This window comes from Anomaloglossus baeobatrachus, chromosome 1 (genome assembly GCF_048569485.1).
Source record: "Anomaloglossus baeobatrachus isolate aAnoBae1 chromosome 1, aAnoBae1.hap1, whole genome shotgun sequence".
Taxonomy (NCBI): Eukaryota; Metazoa; Chordata; class Amphibia; order Anura; family Aromobatidae; genus Anomaloglossus; species Anomaloglossus baeobatrachus.
The window spans coordinates 765,899,103-765,923,508 of NC_134353.1; the positions used below are offsets into that span (position 1 = coordinate 765,899,103).

Genomic DNA, 24,406 nt, shown 5'->3' on the forward strand with positions numbered 1-24,406 from the left:
CAGGGCAGGGGCCTCTCGGACCCCGGCAAGGCTAGGAGTCGCCATAATTTGCCAAATCCGTCAGTGAAGGGGATGTCGATCCCCCAACAACCAAGTCCCGACTGAAGGCAACAGCCCAACCATTACAGTAGAGACACCGCCACCGCCAGGGCACCAGTTTCTAAGGGCCAGCGCCTGCGGGCAAAGAGTAGAGCTCCTCCGGTCCAGCTTGAAGCCGGGGAGCGGGTTACCGGTGGGAACCCATCGAGACCATCAACAACATTAGGTGCAGGAAAAGGGACATCACCGTCACCTACTGGGGAAAGCAAGTGCAGCCGTCCGTGGGAACCGTCTTTCCAGCCGTGTGTTTTACCGAGAACTGTGTCAACGTCTCAGGTTGAGTGAGTACCACAGTGCCGCAAGGCACAGCGCTGCCCCCGCGTCCCTGCGCCCACCAAGCCCTGCATCTCCCACCTCATCACTGGGCCCCGGGATCACCAACCCCTACCCACGGAGGGGCAACACAACAACTTGCTGCTTCACACCATCACTCCCGGGATCCCCCACACCGAGCAGCGGTGGTGCTAACAAATCACCACAACCGTGGGTGGCGTCACGGACAATAGACAATATCCCAACAACCCAATCCCCTTTCACTCACGGACGAGGAGCGCCGCTCGAGAACCCCCGGGATCCGGCCCACCGCTCGAGCCACCACTGAGCAGCAGCAGCCGGACCCGAGCAGAGGGGTGACCGCAGTGCTGACACCCTCCTCCCCGCCCGCGACATGTATATAGATATTTCCCCCTCCCCACTCTCTGTCCCCCCAAAGTGTGTCCACAGATGGTTCCCATTCCCCACCCTCTGTCCCCCCCATAGTGTGTCCACAGATAGTTCCCTCCCCTGTTACGGTTACTGCGAGCACTGGAGACTATGTCCAGATTTCTTGCTACTGCACATGTGCGAGCGCTGGAGACTAAGTCCAGATTTCTTGCTACTGCACATGTGCGAGCGCTGGAGACTAAGTCCAGATTCCTTGCTACTGCACATGTGCGAGCACTGGAGACTATGTCCAGATTTCTTGCTACTGCACATGTGCGAGCGCTGGAGACTAAGTCCAGATTTCTTGCTACTGCACATGTGCGAGCGCTGGAGACTAAGTCCAGATTCCTTGCTACTGCACATGTGCGAGCGCTGGAGACTAAGTCCAGATTCCTTGCTACTGCACATGTGCGAGCGCTGGAGACTAAGTCCAGATTTCTTGCTACTGCACATGTGCGAGCGCCGGAGACTAAGTCCAATCTTGGAGCCATTGCACATGTGCGGGTGACATCATCGCTGACACGAGGTCACATGTCTCTGACACCTTCTATGCCGATTGGTCGCTGGTCATGTGCTTGTGACGTCTTGCTCGGTGATAGGCCAGCATGACGTCACTCCTGTCGTTCTGGCAGCGGATTGGCTCTGGTGTCCTCCATCTTGGATGAGGCACAGAGTCTATATAAGACCCTGACACACGCCGCATGGTGCTCAGTCCTCTTGGTTCATGCATATGAGTAGACGCTCTGTGCGCGTTCCTCTAGGCATTCCTCTGTCTATGCTAGGTGAGCGCTACCGGCAGGGTAGCGTTCTTATACCTTACAGCTTCGGCTGCTGTCTGTATCCTTACCTCTTAGGGGAGCGGACATAGGCAGGTGCCTGAGGCACATGGTCTGGCTGGGCCTTGTGATTCTACTCGTAGGTGGACGTTGCCGCTAGGGTAACGTTCCTTATACTGCGTCTGGCAGTTGTTCGTATCCTCGCACACTAGGGGAGCGAACAGAGGTAGGAGCTTTGTGCGGCTTACGCTGCTGTTCGTCTCTTTTGCACCACTAGAAGAGCGGACCTAGGCAGGTGCCATATCTAGTGGTTCGTGTCCTCGCACACTAGTGGAGCGAACGCAGGTAGGAGCTTTGTGCGGCTTACGCTGCTGTTCGTCTCTTTTGCACCACTAGAAGAGCGGACCTAGGTAGGTGCCATTTCGCACACATTGCCTTTGTCTCTGTGATTATTAACAGAGATCATTCCACACACCCTCCAAGTGAGGGAGGAATTGCTTTACTTACTTATTATATCCTTCTGTGAGTTAACAGAGGTATTGCACTCTGCCATAGTCTGCAGCAAAGTCTTTGCACGGTGGACCCTGACTGTCTGATACTCCTTTCGGTTATTATCAGACAGCCCCCCGTAACATCCCCCACCCTCTCTCCCTCATACTGTTTCATAAAAACTCCCCTCTCACCCCATAATGTTCCTCCTCCATGTCTTCTTCAGCTCCACAGTGGAGCACTTATCAGCGTTTCTATGCCGCCTCCGCACTGCGGCGCTGGCTGATCAGACTGCTGACCCGATCACATGAAAGCCGTCGTGCTGACCCGGAAGCCAGTGCCAGGGATCACCGATTCAATTGTCCTCGCGTCTGACAAATACAAGGACAATTGAGCAGTGGGAGCCGCGCGCTGCACTTTCTATGAGTGCAGCTGTCAGCTTGACAGCTGCGCTCAGAGAATAGCAGCTCCCACCCCAGCAGACTTCCACACCACCACATCAGGCAGCCCGACAGCGCCCCGCCAGCTCCCCCCTAGATACCCCTCTGGCTTGTGCCTCCGCTCCACACATGGCTAATTTGTATAGTTTACAAATTAGTCATGTGGACAGAGCCAGAGGTGCTCTTCAGATTTTCCAGTATGCCGTAATACTGCCGCAAAAAAAGCACTGCTTGTCTCTATTGTGTATACCACTTTTCACATCTAAAGCTAAATGGTGCTATAATAATAAATAATATTAATAATAATATCTGTTATCTTTGCTTTAGTCTTTGAACTTAACAGGTGTTTTTACATATCAGTTTGTCTGTCTAATCACATTTTGGGTGCAGCTATATATATCTTCTCCCTTCTGGTTATATTCGCATTTAGATGTCCAGCCATACTGCTGTTATTTATGCCAGTCAGTGAAAGACCATAAAAGACCAGTTGGGGTCTATCTTTCTGCAGTTTTTGCTCTTCACCCTGCATTTATCTTCTGATTGCCATTAGGAAGCAGGCAGCATATTACCTAGCAGTATGTACATTAACTTTTCACTTATATTACTTGGTTTGTGTTTTCTCTATCTGGGATCTCTTCTTTTCTAAGCATTCTTTCCTTTCTGTAGGTAAATTGCACTCTGCTCTGCCCTCCGGTTCCTTAGGAGGCATAGGTCTGGGGTGCTATAGTTTAGTCTGGAGTTAGGGCCACTCTAGCCTAGGCAGGCAGCACTAGGGACCGCGGGGTCCGAATCTCTAGTCTGTATTGGAACCAGCTGAGCCAGTATCAGTTTTTGTCAGTGTTTTACCCATCTCTCCCATGTGAGTTGATTAAACAATCATAACATTCATGTCAATAGCATGTCAATTATGTCATGTCTCATAGATTGTAGGTTTGTGAGCAGGGCTCTTATGCCTCTTGGTATCTATTGAATTGTGGAAAGGACCTTTCACACTGTGTTCCTCCCCCCGCTCAGTGGTCCCGTCTGGTTTTTGTCTGAACCCCCCACAAAACGAGTTTCAGACAGGGTCATTGACTATAATGGTGCAGACGGAGTCACCGTGTGCTCTTTCATGCACCATTTTCGAGAGTATACGCTTACTAGAGACGGACATTCAGATGCAGACTACTACATCTGGGTGTCCGTTCCCAGTAAGCGTGACTTTCTAGGGATCTTATTATTATATTGGAAGCAATCACTCCTTTTCAATAAAAAAAGAGATTTAAAAAAAAACAAATAAAACATCTGGGATGACACCTGAGAAAAAATCGGCACATTTTTCTTGGATGGTAACACTCATAGATGTGTGGATGCAGTCTTAACTAGAGTTGAGCGCGGTTCGCGGTTCGTGGTTCTCCAGTTCGCGGCTCGAGTGATTTTGGGGGCTGTTCTAGATCAAACTAGAACTCGAGCTTTTTGCTAAAGCTCGATAGTTCTAGATACGTTCGAGAACGGTTCTAGCAGCAAAAAGACCAGCTAATTCCTAGCTGGCTTTCCGCTGTAATAGTGTAAGTCACTCTGTGACTCACACTATTATGAAATTTCAGTGTATAGTGTGCGGGAACAGCGCATTTTTTTTTTCCCTTGTCTTCCTTCCCTAAGCGCGCGCGTGTAGTGGAGCTGGCCAGCATGTCAGCCAATCCCAGACACACACACAGCTAAGTGGACTTTTAGCCAGAGAAGCAACGGCATGTGTGATAGGATGTCCATGTCACATGTCCCTGCATTATAAAAATGGACATTTTCCTCCAGTACGCCATTATCTGCCTTCTGTGTCTGGGTGTCAGTCATCGCTGGCGTAGCTCCTGTCTCCGATACTGCTGTGTACGCTATATACACAGCGCTATACAGAATAGGGATAGAAGTTTCTATTAGTCCTTGTAAGGGCTAATACCGGCAGGGTCAGAGCCATGGGTGACAGTCAGGTCCGTGAAAAAAAGATTTTAACAGCTACACAAGATGACAGCATCTGTGTAGCTAAGGTCAGGGATTTCCTCGCTGCATTTCCCCATTAGGAGGGATAGAAAGGGAGGCTTCCTTTCCTGTACCCAGACCCACAACCCTGCCACTATACCCTCCTGCCCTTTGCACACTCAAGCTCATTGATACTAAGCCATTATACTAGCAAACACTAAGTAAACTTAGTGGCATCCTAAAAGTGGCTGTTGGACTTCCATTAGTGTCCCACTGGTGAAAAGCTATTTGCAGCAGCTCTGCATGACACCCTCATGCACATTTTGCTACGCTAATTTTATAGCAAACTCAGGGAATTCCTAGCTGCATTTGATCATTAGGAGGGATAGAAAGTGAGGCTTCCTTTACTGTCCTGGTACCCACAGAACACGGCCACTGTACCCACCTGTCCACTTTTGCCACGCTATTTAATTTGCCCAAAGAGCTGACTCTTTTTCTGCCTTCCTAAAATTGTCTGTAATACTAAGTTAGTGTTCCTTTGCTGCCAAGCAAGGTACAACACATGTGCATTCTACACTCCTTTCCATTTCTGGAATGCAATTATTAACTGCAGGTAGTCCAGGCAATCTGTGACGAAGGTGCAGGTGTGGATATAATGTAGCCTGCATCCAATGTTGGTTTTCTCGATGTCTGACAGCTCAACAATACCATCTGTTTCCACTTCCAAAACAAGTGATGACCTGCCAATCACACTCCCTGTTGCGTGTAAAGGGGTGGAAGTTCAGTGTAAAAAACCATGTGAGACTCCTGTCCCCACAGTCACAGAGGATGAAGAGCACGCAGATGCACTTGATGGTGGTGGTTGCACAGGCACGCTAGGCCGCATTGTAGCACAGTGAAATTCACATTGCGACTTATGCTTCATTTTAAGTCGTGTACAGGGTGGGCTCCCCAGTATGCAGCAAAACCAGGCAACAGGAAAAGGAATCTAGGCAGTTGGGTTGATAAATGATTGTTTAACTTTACCAAAACAAACAATAAGAACCATGCATACAATTTAAATAATTGAACAATCTATTCTGTTGCCTACTACCTGCTAATCCCTCTGCGTAGCAGTAATTGTGTGTTTGTGCGTGTGCGTGTGTGTGTGTGTGTGTGTGTGTGTGTGTGCGAACATGACTTACCAGTGGCGCATCACAAGAGCTTCCAAGTTATCTACCTAAACATAGACAAAACACATTACCCCCCTGAATACCCTTGTTAGCTGAAGCCTCACAGATAAGGCAGATGATAACAGTGTGAATACAAACCACACAGCTCTGCAACACAGTCATGGAAATCTTGAAAAGCAACAGTCAATGCAAACATGTGTCGCTATCCCTCTATGATTTAAACTGTACGTGACAATTTGACAGTGCAGAGGCAGCAAGTCTTATTGTCTATATAGTCGGCCTACCCAGAACAGATATGTGTTTTGCTCATAAAACAAAGTGTTGCGTGCCTGCATTATTGTCTGGGCACAGCCTACTGTACCCGGGTACTGTGATGTCCAGTTGCCAGAAATACAGATTTTACGCTCCTCTCACGGTAAGCAGTATAGACAGCACCGTAAGAATGTTGGTCTTTGGCACAGGATGCTGCTCACTGGCATTACGGTACTCCTCACCAAACTCCAAAATGACTCCCCTCACAATTGAACGAAGTGTTTCCGCGGTGGCTCCTTGCTGTAACACACACCTTTAGCTTTTCCTTCTGTTCATAGACAGCATCTCCAAGTCCACACCCGAAGAGCAATTTCTCCTCCATGTCTACGTGTGGAGAGGCAGCTAGTGTGCATGCGTGTGCCGATTTACCCCAGCCGCAGCCTAACTACAGTGTTTCGCCTAGTGAGTATGCTCAGCCTGACTGTGCCATTCCTGAGGCTAAGTCTTCATTTCGGGATACAGCGCATGCTCCCACACTTAGTACGAAAAGCCTCTTTGCACAGGTACTTGCACTCCGTGCCCGGTCTAAGTCCTGTGTTGTGCCTAGACACCATGCTAAAGCTGATAGTCTTTTTTCAGAGACGTATTTCATGCTACTGAGCATGCTCAGGCACTTACTGCATCAGAGACTAGGTTCGGTAATGAACTCTTTGGCCCTGCCCCTGATGTGGGGGGCCCATATAGACCACAGGGCATCAGGTGTCCTGACGATGTGGCCAGGCCACTCCCAAATGGCTTGCAGAGGCCCACCCCTATGACTTGTCACCTCATTATTGATGGTCAGACGATGACTGGTGAGGTGTTTGTGTCGTGGCAGCCATGAGGTCATTATTGAAGTTGCGGTTCCAAATAGGACGCTAGTTATGCCACTCATGACGTGTTACTCTGCTTTTGTCTCGAGGAGGTGCATTGTGGTCCACCCTGGTTTGGGACGGACCCAGGTTATAAAATGGGCTGGAGCCAACAAGGAGGTGCGCAGTCTTCTATTATGCTCCGAAAGAGCACACCTCCATGTGTTGAACCCATTGCGGCTTTAGGCCAGAGGTAAGCAGGAATAGGGCGTCGATGCAGGCTGCCACCACAGTTGGTAACGCAGAACGGTTAAGACCAGCTCCTGTCCTACTAGTCCTGCTTGTGCAGCCCAGTGGCATTAACAGCAAAACCTAAAAAATGTAGCCCCAATATTTCAATGAGTAAAGGTGGGGATACACCAAAAAGAGGACCACGAATAGTCAAAGTGAAATACAAATTTTAATAATTTATACAAAGGTGATACAGGACACACAGTGGAGGCAGGCTAGATGGAAACAGCCTGCCAGGAAACAACCCACAGCAATACCAGGTCACACCACCAGATGGCAGCCTGCTGACAGGCAGCAATGTAATAAAGATGGTACAAGGTAAAAGGTAGAAAGTGGCCCAAGAAAAGTCACAGGGGACAGTGTGAAGGATGAATTATATAAAGGAGATCTGTAAAACCCCCCTAAAAAGTCCCGAAGAGCACGAGGGCATAAATAACTAATCACTGTTACCTTGCGTCATGTCAGAGCAGGAATGGTGGATGTGTCCGGGCGTGGGGGCGGGGCCTCGATGCGCGTTTCACCAAAGGCTTCGTCAGGAGGCGTGGCTACAGGTTGTGAGTGAAGGGTATAAGTAGGAAAGTGTGGGTGCCCATTAGCAAATCGGCGCGCGCAGTGTCATGTTGCCACGCCCCCCCGAACGGCAAGGCACGCCGGATCTCGCGATGACGAGCGTGAGAAGGAAGTGACCTCATTCCCACGCTCGCCACAGGGACCCGACCGAGCCAGGCCGCAGGGGGGAGGAGGCAGCGCATGACAGAGGCGCGTCTATGCCAATCAGGTGAGTCATGAATAGAGGAGGGACAATGACGTCGCGGGGCGTCAAAGTAAAGCGCGATTATGTAAATACAATAGTATTGGCCGCGTATAGCAAGGGAACATCAGTGCCGGTCAGATAAATAGTAAACAAAGAGAAGGCCCTGGACGTCATGGGGGGCTGATAGTGAGACACAAGTATGTAAATTAGATAGTACTAACAGCAGACATAAAGAGTAAACAAGTCGATGACCACAGCAGCCGAATGCTGCATGGAAGGAAAAATCTACATCCATATAAAGGGACAGAAGATGTCATGATTGAAGTATGTCAAAGACACAGAAATTACATGTATATATAACACGCCCGATAGGGCAGAAAAGAGAGATTATATAATGACAAAAAACGTGTGTATATAGCAGGCATGCAAGCAATATCAATGCAGAACCACATAAACATACGAAAAATGAATCCACCGTATATACTGGAAATTAGTGTATAATAAAAAGGCCATAGGGCATGTACATGTCATAGTACATGTCCAAAAACAAGGGCAGAACATGTCCAGGTCAAATTATGCAGAAATTTCATGCATAGATGTCACCTCCTAGATAAAGAAGGAAGACATATAAGCAAAAAATATGTGCATAAAGGACATACTAAGCTATAAATACAGGCACACGTAAATGGGCGGAAAAATACATATTCCATATATAATAATAGGAATCCAATAGGACAAAAAAGACCATGGAACATATGGATATCATAAAGGCATAGGCATGTATATATATATACACACATTTAGTGCTAAAGGTAAATGCATATCAGAGGTAATCAATATCAGAAATGACATAACAATGTTGCAAGCACAAAATGAATGATCATATGAACTGTGTCCAATCCAAAATGAAGATGCGGAGGGGAGAAGTCCATATAAGGCAGCACTCGACCAGGCAGTTGTCCCCGACGTCCCAGATGATGACATGACCGCAACAAAAATGCGAATGGGCGCCTGAGAAAAAGAATGAAAGTTAAAACCCCAAAAGAACACAAAAATACCCACCATAAAATTTGCGCTGTTTACAAGAAAGATTTAAAGCTGACCGCCTCATTGAGGCCCAATGGAGCAACTGTGCCCAAAACCGTCATCCATCTAGTCTCCTTTTGCAGGAGTTTGCGCTTGACGTCACCCCCCCTGGAGCCAATGTAAACACGGTCAATCCCGCGTACACAGAGGCCCCGGGGACTACATCCATGGCATGCCCGAAAATGTTTAGGAATGGTCTTTAATTTTTCAGGTTCCAAAGACTTGGCCGCATTCCTAATGTCACGCACATGTTCTTGGGTACGGACACGCAAAGTGCGTGTAGTCATGCCAATATAAATAAGACCGCATGGGCAGGTAAGATGGTAAATAACTGCCTCCGTACCACAAGAAATGGAGTGAACAATTTTAAAGATCTTACCACCACAAGAACTCAGAAAATCAAATTTCTTAGGAATGAACGGACAAGCAGAGCATGTACCACACGGCGTAGAGCCCCAAGGAGGACCACGACTATCAAAGATGAATTTACTACGAGGAGGGATATAATGGCTCCTGGTCAACATATCCTTGAGGTTACGGGATCTACGCCATGTGATAGCTGGATGTGGGGTAAGAGCCAAGCGCAAGTCCCTGTCAGTAAGTAACACAGACCAGTGTTTCTCCAGAACATTACGGATCTCATGGGATTCTGCGTTAAACATGGTAATGAATCGAATAGTTTGGTCAGCAGACCCATCCCGAGATCGGTTTCTGGAGAGCAAAGACTGTCTTGTGGTCTTACAAGCACGTTCGTACCCAGCAGTGATGTCTATAGGCCTATAGCCCCGATCACAAAAGCGGCGTGACAGGACCGATGCCTGCCGATGAAATATAGTGTCATCAGAGCAAATTCTCCGGGCCCGGAGAAACTGCCCAACTGGGATAGAGCGCTTGAGCTGCAAAGGATGTGAGGAGGAGAAATGGAGGAGGGAGTTGGTAGAGGTGCTCTTGCGGAAGATATCAGTATGTAATGAGCCATCAGGCGTCACAGAAATAGATAGGTCCAAAAAATCAATTGTGTCTCGACTATACTTCCATGTCAGTCTAATGTTCCTGTTGTTGTGATTGAGGAGGCCAAGGAAGGTGTCAAGTTGCGATGTGGAGCCCTGCCAGATGAACAGGATGTCATCTATGTAGCGCATCCAAGAGACAACAGCCCCATGTCCCTCAGTGTCAAGGACCGTATCCCTTTCCCACAGGCCCATGAAAAGGTTGGCATATGAGGGTGCACAAGCAGCCCCCATAGCCGTGCCCTGGAGCTGTAGGAAGGGGCGGTCCTTGAACACGAAAAAATTCCGACTGAGGATGAACCGGAGGAGAAGAATGATAAATTCCCTCAACTCCGGCTCCAAGTTGGTCATATTAAGGAAAAACTGGGATGCTGCTACACCCTGTTCATGGCGAATAGAAGTATATAGTGACTCCACATCACAACTGACAAGCCACATATCATCCTCCAAGACAACACCGTCAAGCCTCCTAAGAACATCATTGGTGTCCTGAACAAAAGATGGTAAGGTCAGGACACTTTGCTGCAAATAAAAATCAATAAACTGACAAGCAGGTTCACAAAGACCCCCAATCCCAGAGACTATGGGTCTCCCCGGTGGGGACTGGGGGTCCTTGTGAACCTTGGGAAGGAGGTAAAAGGTAGGAATGGTGGGACAAGTGGGATACAAAGCGTCCCTCATTTTAGGTGTGATAGCCCTGCCCTCAACTCCGTCATCAAGGAGGGATCCCAACTCCTGAGAAAAAGAAGCTAAGGGGGAACAAGGTAAGCGCCTATAGCACTGTTTGTCATTCAGCAATCTAAACGCCTCGTCCTCATACATGTGCACCGGCCACAACACAACATTCCCGCCTTTGTCCGCAGGTTTTATCACTATATCGGTTAGTCCTTTTAATGAACGGATGGCCGCCCTTTCACTATGAGATAAATTGTCATGATGGATATGAGTACGCAAACGAGAAAACTCGTCCCGGACCAACCGTACAAAAATCTCAATTTGAGGACAACCATATTTAGGCGGGAAATGCTGCGAGTGGCGGTATCGATGCATAGGAACAGAGGAATTAGGAGGGCTATCATGCTCCTGGGCCAAGGACTCAAGGTCCCTAAGGGCCTGGAGCTCCACATCAGAAAAAGAGGATGGTACCTCTGAAGAAAAATACTTTTTGAATGTTAATTTCCTTGCAAAGAGCTCCAGGTCCTTAATGGCCTCAAAACAATCAAATTTGCTGACCGGTGCAAAAGAAAGGCCACGAGATAGAACACTGGTCTGTGATGATGTAAGTACATGTGGGGACAAATTAATTACCTATAAAATCTCCTGTTGGTCCTTTTCCTGGTGTTGTAACCGTGGGGTTGTCCCCGCCCCATAGGTGTTTTTATTGGTAGAGATAAAGGACCAGGAGCCTCTCCAGGAGCTGGCCGTTTTCCTAAAAAACGAGTGGAACATTCTTCCTCCGAAAGAGAAGAGACACTGGAGGCCGACTGTAGGCGAGGGGCGCCCCTAGATCCCAAATGCCAGCGGTAGACCTGATTGCACTGGTAATCATTAAGATCACGCTGGAACTTCTTGGCCTTAGAGGCCTGGATATCACGTTCCCACTTATCAAGTGTTTCCTCTAAGGAGCACTCAAAGGTTTTCAAGTCCTCAGCAGAAAGAGCAGTTTGAAGCTTGGACCTGATGTTCTCGATGTCTTTCTCAAGAGTGTCCAAACTTCTTTTGTCCGCACCAATAAGAAGTTCCAGAAGAGTAAGGGAACACTTAGAAAGTGCCTCCTCCCACCTATCAGAGAAAGTGGTATCCTGCACACCCAGAGTAGGGAAAAGTTGTACCCGCAGGCCTCTAGGGATTATATTTTTCTGCAGGTAATTCTCTAGGGCAGCCTTGTTCCACCACACCTTGACACGTTTCTTAAGAAGAGACTTAATTTCAAGCTTTAAATCAATAACACTCTGTGTTTCCGTGCCAACCGTGGCCTGTTCACCAAATACAGCACTGAGTTGTGATACCCAGGGTCTATCACGTTTTTTGAAATCCATGAACCCTGTATGGGATTCTGTGGAAAATCACATAACCTAAACAACCTTTCCTATGACCGGAAAAGGTCCACAAGAATGCAAAACCTAAAAAATGTAGCCCCAATATTTCAATGAGTAAAGGTGGGGATACACCAAAAAGAGGACCACGAATAGTCAAAGTGAAATACAAATTTTAATAATTTATACAAAGGTGATACAGGACACACAGTGGAGGCAGGCTAGATGGAAACAGCCTGCCAGGAAACAACCCACAGCAATACCAGGACACACCACCAGATGGCAGCCTGCTGACAGGCAGCAATGTAATAAAGATGGTACAAGGTAAAAGGTAGAAAGTGGCCCAAGAAAAGTCACAGGGGACAGTGTGAAGGATGAATTATATAAAGGAGATCTGTAAAACCCCCCTAAAAAGTCCCGAAGAGCACGAGGGCATAAATAACTAATCACTGTTACCTTGCGTCATGTCAAAGCAGGAATGGTGGATGTGTCCGGGCGTGGGGGCGGGGCCTCGACGCGCGTTTCACCAAAGGCTTCGTCAGGAGGCGTGGCTACAGGTTGTGAGTGAAGGGTATAAGTAGGAAAGTGTGGGCGCCCATTAGCAAATCGGCGCGCGCAGTGTCATGTTGCCACGCCCCCCCGAACGGCAAGGCACGCCGGATCTCGCGATGACAAGCGTGAGAAGGAAGTGACCTCATTCCCACGCTCGCCAAAGGGACCCGACCGAGCCAGGCCGCAGGGGGGAGGAGGCAGCGCATGACAGAGGCGCGTCTATGCCAATCAGGTGAGTCATGAATAGAGGAGGGACAATGACGTCGCGGGGCGTCAAAGTAAAGCGCGATTATGTAAATACAATAGTATTGGCCGCGTATAGCAAGGGAACATCAGTGCCGGTCAGATAAATAGTAAACAAAGAGAAGGCCCTGGACGTCATGGGGGGCTGATAGTGAGACACAAGTATGTAAATGAGATAGTACTAACAGCAGACATAAAGAGTAAACAAGTCGATGACCACAGCAGCCGAATGCTGCATGGAAGGAAAAATCTACATCCATATAAAGGGACAGAAGATGTCATGATTGAAGTATGTCAAAGACACAGAAATTACATGTATATATAACACGCCCGATAGGGCAGAAAAGAGAGATTATATAATGACAAAAAACGTGTGTATATAGCAGGCATGCAAGCAATATCAATGCAGAACCATATAAACATACGAAAAATGAATCCACCGTATATACTGGAAATGGCATTAACAGTGGCATTAACAGGCCTGCTGCTGCTGATGCGCCTGCTGTCCACAGGTGTGGCCCCAATGCACACGGTCAGCGTACTCAATGGCCCCTGTGATGTTAACAGGGAGTTCCTGGGCTGGGTGGGCGTGTGGACCCTGTGACGCTAACAGGGCTCCCAGTCTCCAGATCCGAGTGGTGTCTAACTCGGTTCAGGCTACTATTAGTTTCATAGCACACAGATCTGTATCCTCCACCTAACCTTCCAGTTGCCAACCTCTCCTTTTCCATCTGGGAGCACGGTGGACACTGACTGCTGATGGGGATATATACCTTTCTCTTTCTTTTCTTATTAATTTTCGGTATATAGCGGTAACATAGTATATACCACCTTATCCAAATCTGCCAGTCCCACCATAGCAGATGGTGTTTCTTCAGCAAATGTTACTTTTGCTTAACCACCAAACCCACGGACAAAAACTTTTTTCCCCTTTCCAACACACCTGTTCCCCTTTCCACCAGCATCTGTCCTTTTTCAACTCATTTTGTATATGACCAAAAGTGCAACTCTTCAGGGACACCGTACTCAATGCCATCTCAGCACAGCAGCCAGCCCTCGGTCCCTCAGATGTGGACAAGTAAGACCATTTCCTCCTATCCATGACAAAGCGTTGAGATTCACTCTGTGCAGCACTGGTGTTTAGTGGAAAAGCAGATCTAAGATTGCGTACCACCTTCTGCAGATACTCCTGTATACGTGCGTCCCTTTCTATGGCAGGAATTATTTCGCTAAATTTTGTCTTGTACCGGGGATCTAACAGTGTGGCAACCCAGTAGTTAGCATTACTTCGAATTTGTACAATCCAAGGGTCATGTTGTAGGTAGTGCAGCAAGAAGGCGCTCATGTATGTGTCTTGTGCATCCAGGAGGACCAAGTCCTTGGTGTGTTGGTGGCAGAGAGGTGAGAATCGTGCCTCCTTCCTCTGCCCTTTCCCCCCAACCTCGCACAACCGAAATGTAAGCAAGCTCTCACTCATCAGCTGAGTCTTCCATGCCCATCGCCAGTTCGTCCTCCATTTCTTCATGGGCTCCTGCACCTTCCTCAACACTTTTTGCTGATACTATGCGCCCTTGTTAATCCCTCTCCCCCACCATGACTGCCGCCTAGGTGCCGCTGACCATCTGGACCTCGTAGATCTTGTTATCCCTTCCGCATATGACTCCTCCTGTACTTCCTCTCCTTCCTCTTGTCCCAACACCTGACTCTGAATAATGCTTACAGTGTGCTCCATCATGTAGATGACCAGAATTGTCACGCTGAGAATGGCATTGCAAGTGCTAAACATCTTCGTCGACATTTGTAAACTGTGTAGAAGGGTGCATAGGTCCTTGATCTGACACCACTCCAGCAGCGTGATCTGCACCACCTCTGGATCAAGTTAGGCCAGGCTATATGTCATAACGTATTGCAGCAGGGTTCGGCGGTGCTGGCACAAACGCTGCAACATGTGCAGATTCAAATTCCTGCGTGTCGGCACATCACATTTCAGGCGTTTAACCACCAGACCTAAAGACTTCTGTAGCGACGGAAGTTGTTGAGCTGCTGTGTGCGAACGATGGAAGTGAGCACATAGCGAGCGTGCCCGCTGCACAAGGCTATGTAGGCCGGGATGGTGTTTTAAAAATTGCTTGAGAATTAGATTCAACACGTGAGCCATACAAGGCACGTGTGTCACATTGCCCTGACGATGGTCCGCAGCCAGGTTTGCATCATTGCCGCACAATGCGGTTAAGTCATCAACAGAGTACGCTCTGTCAATTTGTACTCCGGTCGCCAGGTGACAACGTGTTCCTTTCATGCATAGTGCTGATGATGGTAGAGGAGTCGATGCCAGCGGCGCAGGTGGACGCAGGTTATGCTCACCCACTGGGCTGCATTACCTTGACAGATGCAGAATCTCTGGCTGAATGTAGGTGGTGGGTATCTCACAGATGAAGTACCATCATTCAGCTACAACCAATGGAAAGATACCACACCCTTTTTTATGCCCATCCTGTCTGCAGACCACTGCCAGACATAGCTATGAACCTCTGGTTACTTTTACCCCCAGTTCAGTTTTATGATTTGTGTGCTTGTTACCTAACTACTTTTCCTGCTTGCTGTTTATGTACCTTGTTGGCCGATCCGCATTTCACCTTGCTTGTTTTCTGATTAAGTCCTGGCCGTCCCATTCTGTTCCTGTACCTCAATTAATGTTTTGTCCCTGCCTGACTACTATTCTCTGGAACTGCAGCCTTACACAGGTATTGATCCCCTTGGGCCCTGTGTAATTCCTAATCCCTGTATAGGGGTTAAAGGGTTTCAGGGTTCTAGGGGTCCTGCTTGGTGAGTGGCTTCCCTCTAGCCTATCCTTTACAGCCCATCTGAGTGTGTGGATCAAGGAAGGCGTTATACCGTGCCCTTTGCAGAAGGCCATGTAGGCCAGGATAGTGCTTTAAAAATTGCTGGACAACCAGGTTCAATACGTGAGCCACACAAGGCACGTGTGTCACATTGTCACGGCGAAGGGCCGCACCCATGTTTGCATTATTGTCACACCCGGCCTTCCCTGGCTGCTGGTTGAGTGGAGACAACCATTGATGAAACTTGGTCTCCAGAGCTAACCGTCCACAACTTCTCAGCGGTGTGACTCACATGTCCCATACATTTCAAAGTAAACATTTGACCACATGATGGCATTGAGCTCTGCTGCCAGCATGGTAAGGAGGTGTGTGGTATTCCTTGTGCGCAGTTACAAGGAAGGGTGCCCTGACCACACAGGGTTTGGGCCGAGGTGAAGGACCCACACGAGGTTGAGGAGGCAGAAACAGTGTATTAACTTCTACATACAGAGGAAGGATTGATACAACTCGTGGGGACAGCAAGACTTGTACAGCAGACCCTTCTCCATCTCTCCCCATAGTAACCCATTGCCCAGTCAGCGACATGTAACGCCCCTGTCCATGCTTACTGGGCCAAGTATCTGTGGTGAAATGCACCCTGTCACACAGTTTCTCAAAGAAGCGGTGATGTTTGGTGTGACATGCTGGTGTAGCGCGTGCACGCCTTTGTTGGAGAAGGAGTGGCGCCTGCGCATCGGCTCTTGGGGCACTGCGATGGGCATAAGGTCTCGAAAATCCTCGGTTAAAAAGGTTGGAAAGGAAGCATTTTGGTAGCCAACAGTTTGCAGATGCTGAAAGTCAACCTCTAAGTCATGTCATGCCCTTCTAAAAGCATGTAAAACACAGCAAGGGGACTCCAACCACAGTCTCCCTTGTTTCCAAAAATTGGTTCACACACACCCCACTTGACTGGCATCAGTTGACCCGCATTTTCAAGATGAAAAAGATGCTTTGCATGAAGCACTCTCAAAAATACACGTGCCTTTCACCTCCCCTGGATGACCCAGGGAAAGAAAAGTCCTCTGAGAGCCATGACTTATTCATCTTGGTTCTTTTTTCAAAAGCAAGGGGACTCCAACCACAGTCTCCCTCGTTTCCACTAATTGGGCCACACACACCCCACTTGACTGGCATCAGTTGACCCCATTTTCAAGATGAAAAAGATCCTTTGCATGAAGCACTCTCAAAAATACGCGTGCCTTTCGCCTCCCCTGGCTGAGCCAGGGGAAGAAAAGTCCTCTGAGAGCCATGACTTGTTCATCTTGGTGAACGTTAGTCTGTCCACATTGTCAGTGGACAGATGCGTGTGCTTAGCTATCAGCACACCCCCAGCAGCACTGAGGACACGTTCCAAGAAAACGCTGGCTGCGGGACACAACAAGATCCCCAAGGCGTACGTGGTGAGCTCAGGCAATTTATCCAGATTGGAAGCCTAAAATGAGCAGGGCTCAAGTTGCACAGTAATGGCATCGACGTTCCCTTGCATATACTCATATCTGTGTCTCCTCCTCTTTTTCCTTGTCCAGCTCCTTTGTTTTCGCATGAGTATATGTCCTTGTCACTTTCCCATGTGTTTGTGTTGTGTTGTGATTGTGAGTTGTTTGTCAGCTTTTGGACACCTTTGAGGGTGTTTTCTAGGTGTTTTTATGTGTTTGTGATTGCCTGCCATTGTTTCCTATGCGGTTCGAGTGGTTCGTCGAACGTTCGCCGAACCAAACTCGAACGAGACCTCCGTTTGACGAACCGAACTCGAGCCGAACCACGGCCGGTTCGCTCATCTCTAGTCTTAACAATAGATAAGGTAAAAATAGATGAATCTTGAATAGACCCTTGTAGTACAAAGTACCGTATGTCTTCCGAGTTTTACTCGGATCCCCGTAGACTTCAAACTATGATCCACAATGAGATGAGAATAAGATATGTTGAGTCTCACAGACCGGGCAGACGGATCCATGAGTCACTGCGCTCTCTCTATTAGTCAGTGTGTTATCCAGGGAAAAAACTGACATTACATGGACACGTCACACGGATCTGTGAATGAAGCCTAAAACGGACGAAGCACAGAAGTCATTGTTTGTATTTCAGTTTTCAATCAGTGTTTTATATGTTTTTATTTGATCCATTGCTAAGAGTCAATGGATAAAAAAAGGTTTGGGCAGTCTACTTGCTTCAGTGGAAAAAAAAATCTGATGAAAAAACAGAGGGAAAACAGAGACAAAACGGATGTCACACAGATGTAAACTGGATTTGGATGCTTTGTGACTTGTTTTTCGCAGTCTTATAACATTCACTTGTGTGATGCTGTGATATAGCAGTGGCAAAAGTGATCACCTGCTGAGTACGTCCAAAGTTGCTGTGTTGCCCCAGTCTTAGGGGTACTTTACACGCTGCGATATCGGTATCGATATCGCTAGTGAGCGTACCCGCCGCCGTCGGTGGTGCGTCACGGGCAAATCGCTGCCCGTGGCGCACAACATCGCTTACACCCGTTACACTACTTACTTTCCCTGCGACGTCGCTGTTGCCTGTGAACCGCCTCCTTTCTAAGGGGGCGGTTCGTGCGGCGTCACAGTGACGTCACACGGCAGCCGTCCAATAGCAGAGGAGGTGCGGAGATGAGCGACCGGAACATGCCGCCCACCTCCTTCCTTCTTTTCCGGTGGACGGAGGTAAGGAGATGTTCGTTGCTCCTGCGGTGTCACACATAGCGATGTGTGATGCCGCAGGAACAAGGAACAACATCGCTACTCACCAGACAACGATATTTGGTGTTTGGACGACCTCTCCAACACCAATGATTTTAACCACTTTTGCGATCGTTGAAGGTCGCTCATACGTGTCACATGCTGCGATGTCGCTAACGACGCCGGATGTGAGTCACAAACACCATGACCCCGACGATAAATCGTTAGCGATGTTGCAGCGTGTAAAGCACCCATAAGGGTTCGTTCAGACAAGCGTATTATACAGAGAGTGCTGTCTGAGAAAAAATCGAACAGCACACTAACCAATGGAATTCAATGGGGCTGAGATGACAGTTTTTTCCAATGGAACATGTGTCCCTGTGAAAATCATTGCAGCATCATTATTCTGTATATCAGATCGGACTACCCAACAAGTCTATGGGAGTGAATAAATATAGAATTCCGTACGGATCATCTGTACAGCATTCGATTTTTTAGGATACATTGACATTTTTAATCTATGAGTCTGTATTTGATATTGTATCTTATAAAATGTTGATGTATAAATTCGGATGCCGTATGGGTGTGAACAACGGACACAAGTATGCAATCTGAGTTTTCTGGATAAAAAATACACTTGTGTGACCATGTGATATTTAGCGAGTATGATTGCATATAAAAAAGTAGTTTTTTTAAACTTTTACATGACTTTTAATAATAGTCAACCCAATTTGTAAAATTTCAGGAAACTAAAGCGACATTTGTCATGATAAAACCAACCGCCCCCCTTAAGTGTTACACCAGGGCTGGTCTGAGAGCAGGTCTGTCCTCCGCAGCGCTGTTTACCGGTCTCGGGTACGATCGGTTGTCCCCTCCACCATTCACAACCTACTGATTTATTCCCTCCCTTTGAAGTTACACCTGAAATAGATATAGGAGGGACGGGAGGCTCCATACATTGCTTGTAGAAGTTGTATTGTCACTCACAATGAACTGGTTAAAAAGGAAAAAAAAAAAAGCATTTGTCTCTCCGCAGTATGTATCCTGTCACATGATCATGGTAATAGGATCCTAAGTCAGTCCCTAGAATGACTACTTAGGTTGGGATCTGACTGCAGTTGCTGTGAAGCGTCTGTAGGGTTCCCCTTTGCCTTATCCTACAGTATCTCTCGCTTTCCCTCTCCAATCCGTAACAACAACCGAAAATAAAAGGCATCCCCGAAGCTGAGCCAGTCCCTCTCAGGATCTGAGCAAATGAGCAACCTGCTATACATCTAGGGGAATCCTGTGCTGCCTGTCACTCTCCTCACATATTCTGCTCAACTCAGCAAGGGGAATGGATTTGTGGACACTTTCATTCAGGATCCTGCTATTGCCTTCAGTGCTGGTGTTCTGCTCTGATCTCTTTCATTCTGGTGAGTGCAGAAGGGTGGAGGGGATAAAGCTGACCAGCAGCCTCCACTTCTGCCATTGGTGCAGCAGGATTTGGGGGAGAAAGGAGGGAGGCAGCAATATGCTTTGGGATTGCAGGCTGGATATTGACAGGTTTTGGGAGCCGGGGAGTTTAGTTTACTGTCTCCTTTATAGAGAATTCTCCTATGGAGACGATTGTACTCTGCTCCTTGTACAGCTCTTACAGGTGAATTTAGGAGCTCAGGTGTTGCTTGCATTGAACTGTTGTCTCTTGGGCTGTAAAATCAATGACTTTATTACATATCATCAACGACATTATTCGGTTGGGTTGATCTTGGAAAATTGTATATTGATATATTTGTTTATAAGGGTGAATTGATCAGCGTCGTTTGTTATTAAGACTGATTTGCCTTCAATATCGATGAGAATTATTATTATTATTATTTATTATTATAGCGCCATTTATTCCATTCCAATTCATTCAATTTCACTTAACTCCACTTACCTCTTAGAGTAGGGTAAATTCTAAATACCAAAGGTAAGATGACAATGTCTCATCTCAATCTTTATTAGAACGGAAAATTATTTTGTGAACATAATCGTGATATGAATGGGATGAAAACATGGGTGTCCTTTGGTTTGGCACCTACTGTAGAACTACAAGTCCTGTCGGTCACTGTTGGCTACCGGGCAATGTGTCTGTTCCGCAGCAGCTGTAGAGCCACAGGTTGTCTCCCCTGGTATTACTGATGTGTGCTCTTCATACAGGTGAATTATAATTTAGTGCTTTTATTAGGCTGTTTGGAACAATGTGTATATACTGTAAAGATACCTGGTTGTATGTGTTGCTCTGTACCAGACGGTCATCTGAGGATTGCTATGGGTGACGGGGTCAAACAGTTGCAGACTATAGGTTCTGTGTCTGATGAATATCGTTGGTTTGCGCTTGACGCGTGAGGCTCAGTATTTGCATAGTGAAATATGAACGCCTGCATTGTTAGCTCCTGTAGAACAGTGCAAAGTAAGAATAATGACCCAGTTTACTGCGTGTGACAGGCGGTTTACAATACAGTTTAACAGATGAAAGCTCCATACAGCGTATCATCAAGTGAATGTTTTATAAGCGCCTTGGAGCACATGTATTAACATGTTCTACTCTTTAAATATGCCGGAAAACCGATGCTTGTAACGTAACCATTAATAAATGATGCTGTTCTATTCTGGGACACCTAACAAAATGCAAGAGGCTTGTTTTTGTGGTTAGTAAGGTGTAAGCCGGCCTGAAGTATTCGCTTCTTTGACCTCCGACAGTTTCATATCATGTTCAGATCAGCAAGGAAATGATAGAATGCTAATAAAGGCTTCACTCAAGACAATATTCACTTAAGGAAGTGGTTGGCACTGGTGGATTAGAAGCTCCAGGTGTCGTGGGCTGCCAACAAGCCCCATCATGAGCAGGCCATCTAAATACAGAAATGAAGGCCCAGACGAGCTGATAATTGGTAACGAGTGTTTCGTTAGATCTCTGTTCACCATTTATTGACTTGTATAAACATGTCTGCAAACGCCTGATGATGGAGCATTTGTCAGGTGATCGGATCTTTCATTCTCTCATTAAAAACTATTTTATCGACAGCAAATTGTCCTGGGCAAGCAGTAGATGTGCTGCTAATAATGATGATGCTTTATACGACTCGTATTAAGAAAAATTAGCGAAAAGTCTCGTCAGCCTGTCAATAAATGACTGGCGATCAGCTTGTATATAGCTTATCGGGGTTGTTTACTGGCCACAGTAGGCAGGTGTACCGGAAACTGAGTATTTACCCCAAGTGAAAGAAAATCTGCAGTATTTTTCCTTTATATTTTCACTACCCCAACATAATTCATGTTTTCACGGCTTTTGTGTAGTATCTAGTCACCATTATTTCAGAATTATTCGATTTCCATATGTACTGACGATGGATCCTTCCTTTGTTGTCCTTCCACCGAGCATGCTTTCCGTCTGTAGCATAATGTCATTCAGGGTCGTAGAAGCTCACGTCAGATTTCCTCCGCACATGTGGAGGAGACCCCCCTGCTGTTCAGGTTAGAAAGGGGTAAACGTATGTCACAAATAAAAACAGATTTTAATCCTTAACTGATAATAGACATTCAATGTTTTTAAGGACATATTAACCTCTTCAATACCAAACATTTCCCAGTAGGATTAAAACACCTGTGAATTCTTGGATTAAGAACTTAAAGGTCTAAGCTACATGGATGTGTTTTATTAGTCCAATTAAAAAGTATCCTGTGGAGAAAAATATGGAATACAATTAATCACATATCATTAGGTCTCATTCACACTGGGTAATTTTGCGTGGGTTCTTATCAGCATCAATATCATAGCAAAAATATGATTACTGGGTAATAAGTATGTGAAATAAAACCTAACTGGAATGTGCTGGTTTCTGAAACCATAAATACAATTATAATTTTGCATACACGTCTGTAAATTCATTAACTATCTATAAAAATAAGGACTTTTCCCAATTTTTCTTAAAAAAATAAATGTTTTGGGCATGATTTTTTGTTAAGCCAAAAGGAGCACAGCTGTCATTGCGTGCTGGAGGAGCAGTCCAGGGGCTCGGCCCCAAATTACAAGATAATAGGGAATGTAATATAGCATGTTGTTTACTGATGAGCGAATACTAACTATTTGTGTTCAGATTATTCATAACAAATCACAAAGTACTATTCCAGTATTCGTCAAGATTAACCAACCTTATGCAAGTCAATGGGGAACCTGAGCATTTTTCTTGACGTTCCAAATACTGGAATAGTACTCGGTATTCGGTAAGCATTATCCGAACACGAATAGTTACTATTCACCCAATGTTGTTATATCAGGGATGGTTTGGAACTGAAATCCATCCCTGGCATTTGAAAGCACACAGGTCCATGATCCTCTCCTGTAGCTACTTCCCAGCATGAGTGGTATCACAAATATGACCCTGCTTGACACTGCAAGACTAATATTACCAATTGTACCACTATATATAGGTAAAAATACTGCCACACCATGACCACCACATAATGATGTCTCTATGGACTATAATCCCATTCCTCCACTTTTAAAACGACCATCCTTTTGTGCCCCTCCAGTAACAGTGCCTTTACTGTACAACTAAACAGTAATAATGCTTCCTCTGCCTTCTTATAAAAATATCCCATGGGAACCTTTATAATATTACCTATGTTGTCTTCTTATCCAATCCCACTGTACTTCCTTATAATAATGATAGTGCTGAACCGTCACATGGGCTTCCATATAATAGCAGTATTTCCTTGTGATTCCTTATAACAATAACAGTGCCCCCTGGGCCTAATTGTAATAATAATTGTGCCAAACCTGCACCTTTGGGCTTCCTTACACTAGTAGTTTTCCTTGTATTTTTTTAAACAAAACTAGTACTCCCTGTGCCTCCTAAAAGTAATGATAGTACTCTACTGGGCCTCCTAATAATAATAATAATAATAATCATAATAATAATAATAACAACAACAACAATTGTACCCCTTTCAGAGTATTATAATAATAATAATAGTGACTCTTTGTGACTCCTTATAATATTAGCGTATTATCAATAGCGCGCTGATAGGCCTCCTTATTATAATAACACATCAATGCAAAATTTAGGGTTTATGACATTTTTTTCAAATCCACTGACTGATTCTCATGTTTTCTCACGCCTTAATTTAAAGAAAACACTCTAATTTTTAACCTTGACGTATGATTTTTGAACGAAACACATGTGAATTTACTTACAAGCAGGATAAATAAAAAACATATTTATTGTAGCCAAAAAATTACTCAATATTACTTATAAAAATATATTGAGAGTTTATTCTGCAACTTTGCTGGAAATTTAATTCTTGCGCCTTTTCCTATTCTTTTCAAAGCTTCTCTTGATCCCTTTTTTCTTACAGAAGGCCTGTGCATCTTCTCTGTGAAGCATCTAGCTGTAGTCCCCTATGATGTAAACATTCCATCTACCTTGGTATCGTCGTTCCATCTCCTTGCTATCCTAAAGAAATATTTCTGCTTGCTCTTCTCTAATAGCACCATGATTTACAGGAAAGTAATGGGAATGGGAATGTAAAAAATGTAAATTCATATTCATTAGACAACCCAAGGCTTTGGAACGTTTCTGCATGTTTTCCACAATGGACCTAAATTTTGATCTTTGTTGTTACTTAGAAATTTCTTCATGACTTCTTTAAAAGAAACCCAATCCCTTTTCTCAACAGGTTTAATTTTCAAACACGTTGTCCTTCGTGAGTTTTCGAATATCCGGACCCACAAAAATGAAATGTCCGTCTTCAGTTTTGCTTCGGACAGTCCCTGAAACTTGATATACAGTTACTTAAAAGTCTCTCCTTTTTTTGGTAGAGCTTTCACAAATTGCTTCATGAGTCCAAGCTTAATGTGGAGTTGTGGCAGGAGAACTTTAGTGGGATCGACCAAACTTTCCGACACTATGTTCTTCAGTCAATGTCGGAAAGATATTCTTGTTGGCCAACTTTTTTTGGCTTCTGTGATGAGACTTATCACAGCTGTACCATTTACACAAAAAGCATAGGTACTTTGTGTATCCTCCTTGCTGCCCAGGAGCACTTTCAGATCACCACATATTGACCATCCTTGATCTTCATAGTTAACTTTTTTGAGAAGAAAGTCT

The 24,406-nt window shown here is 45.9% G+C and overlaps 1 protein-coding gene across 1 annotated transcript in view; it reads left to right on the top strand.

The window, feature by feature from the left end:
- The first annotated feature begins 19,436 nt into the window (after window positions 1–19,436).
- The window catches only part of KREMEN1 (kringle containing transmembrane protein 1), a 281,286-nt gene continuing 276,316 nt past the window's right edge, over window positions 19,437–24,406 (top strand). Inside the window, exon 1 of the mRNA XM_075324324.1 lies at window positions 19,437–19,687. Within this exon, the coding sequence (XP_075180439.1) occupies window positions 19,609–19,687 (79 nt within the window). The 5' untranslated portion in view covers window positions 19,437–19,608. The remainder of the gene's footprint in view (window positions 19,688–24,406) is intronic.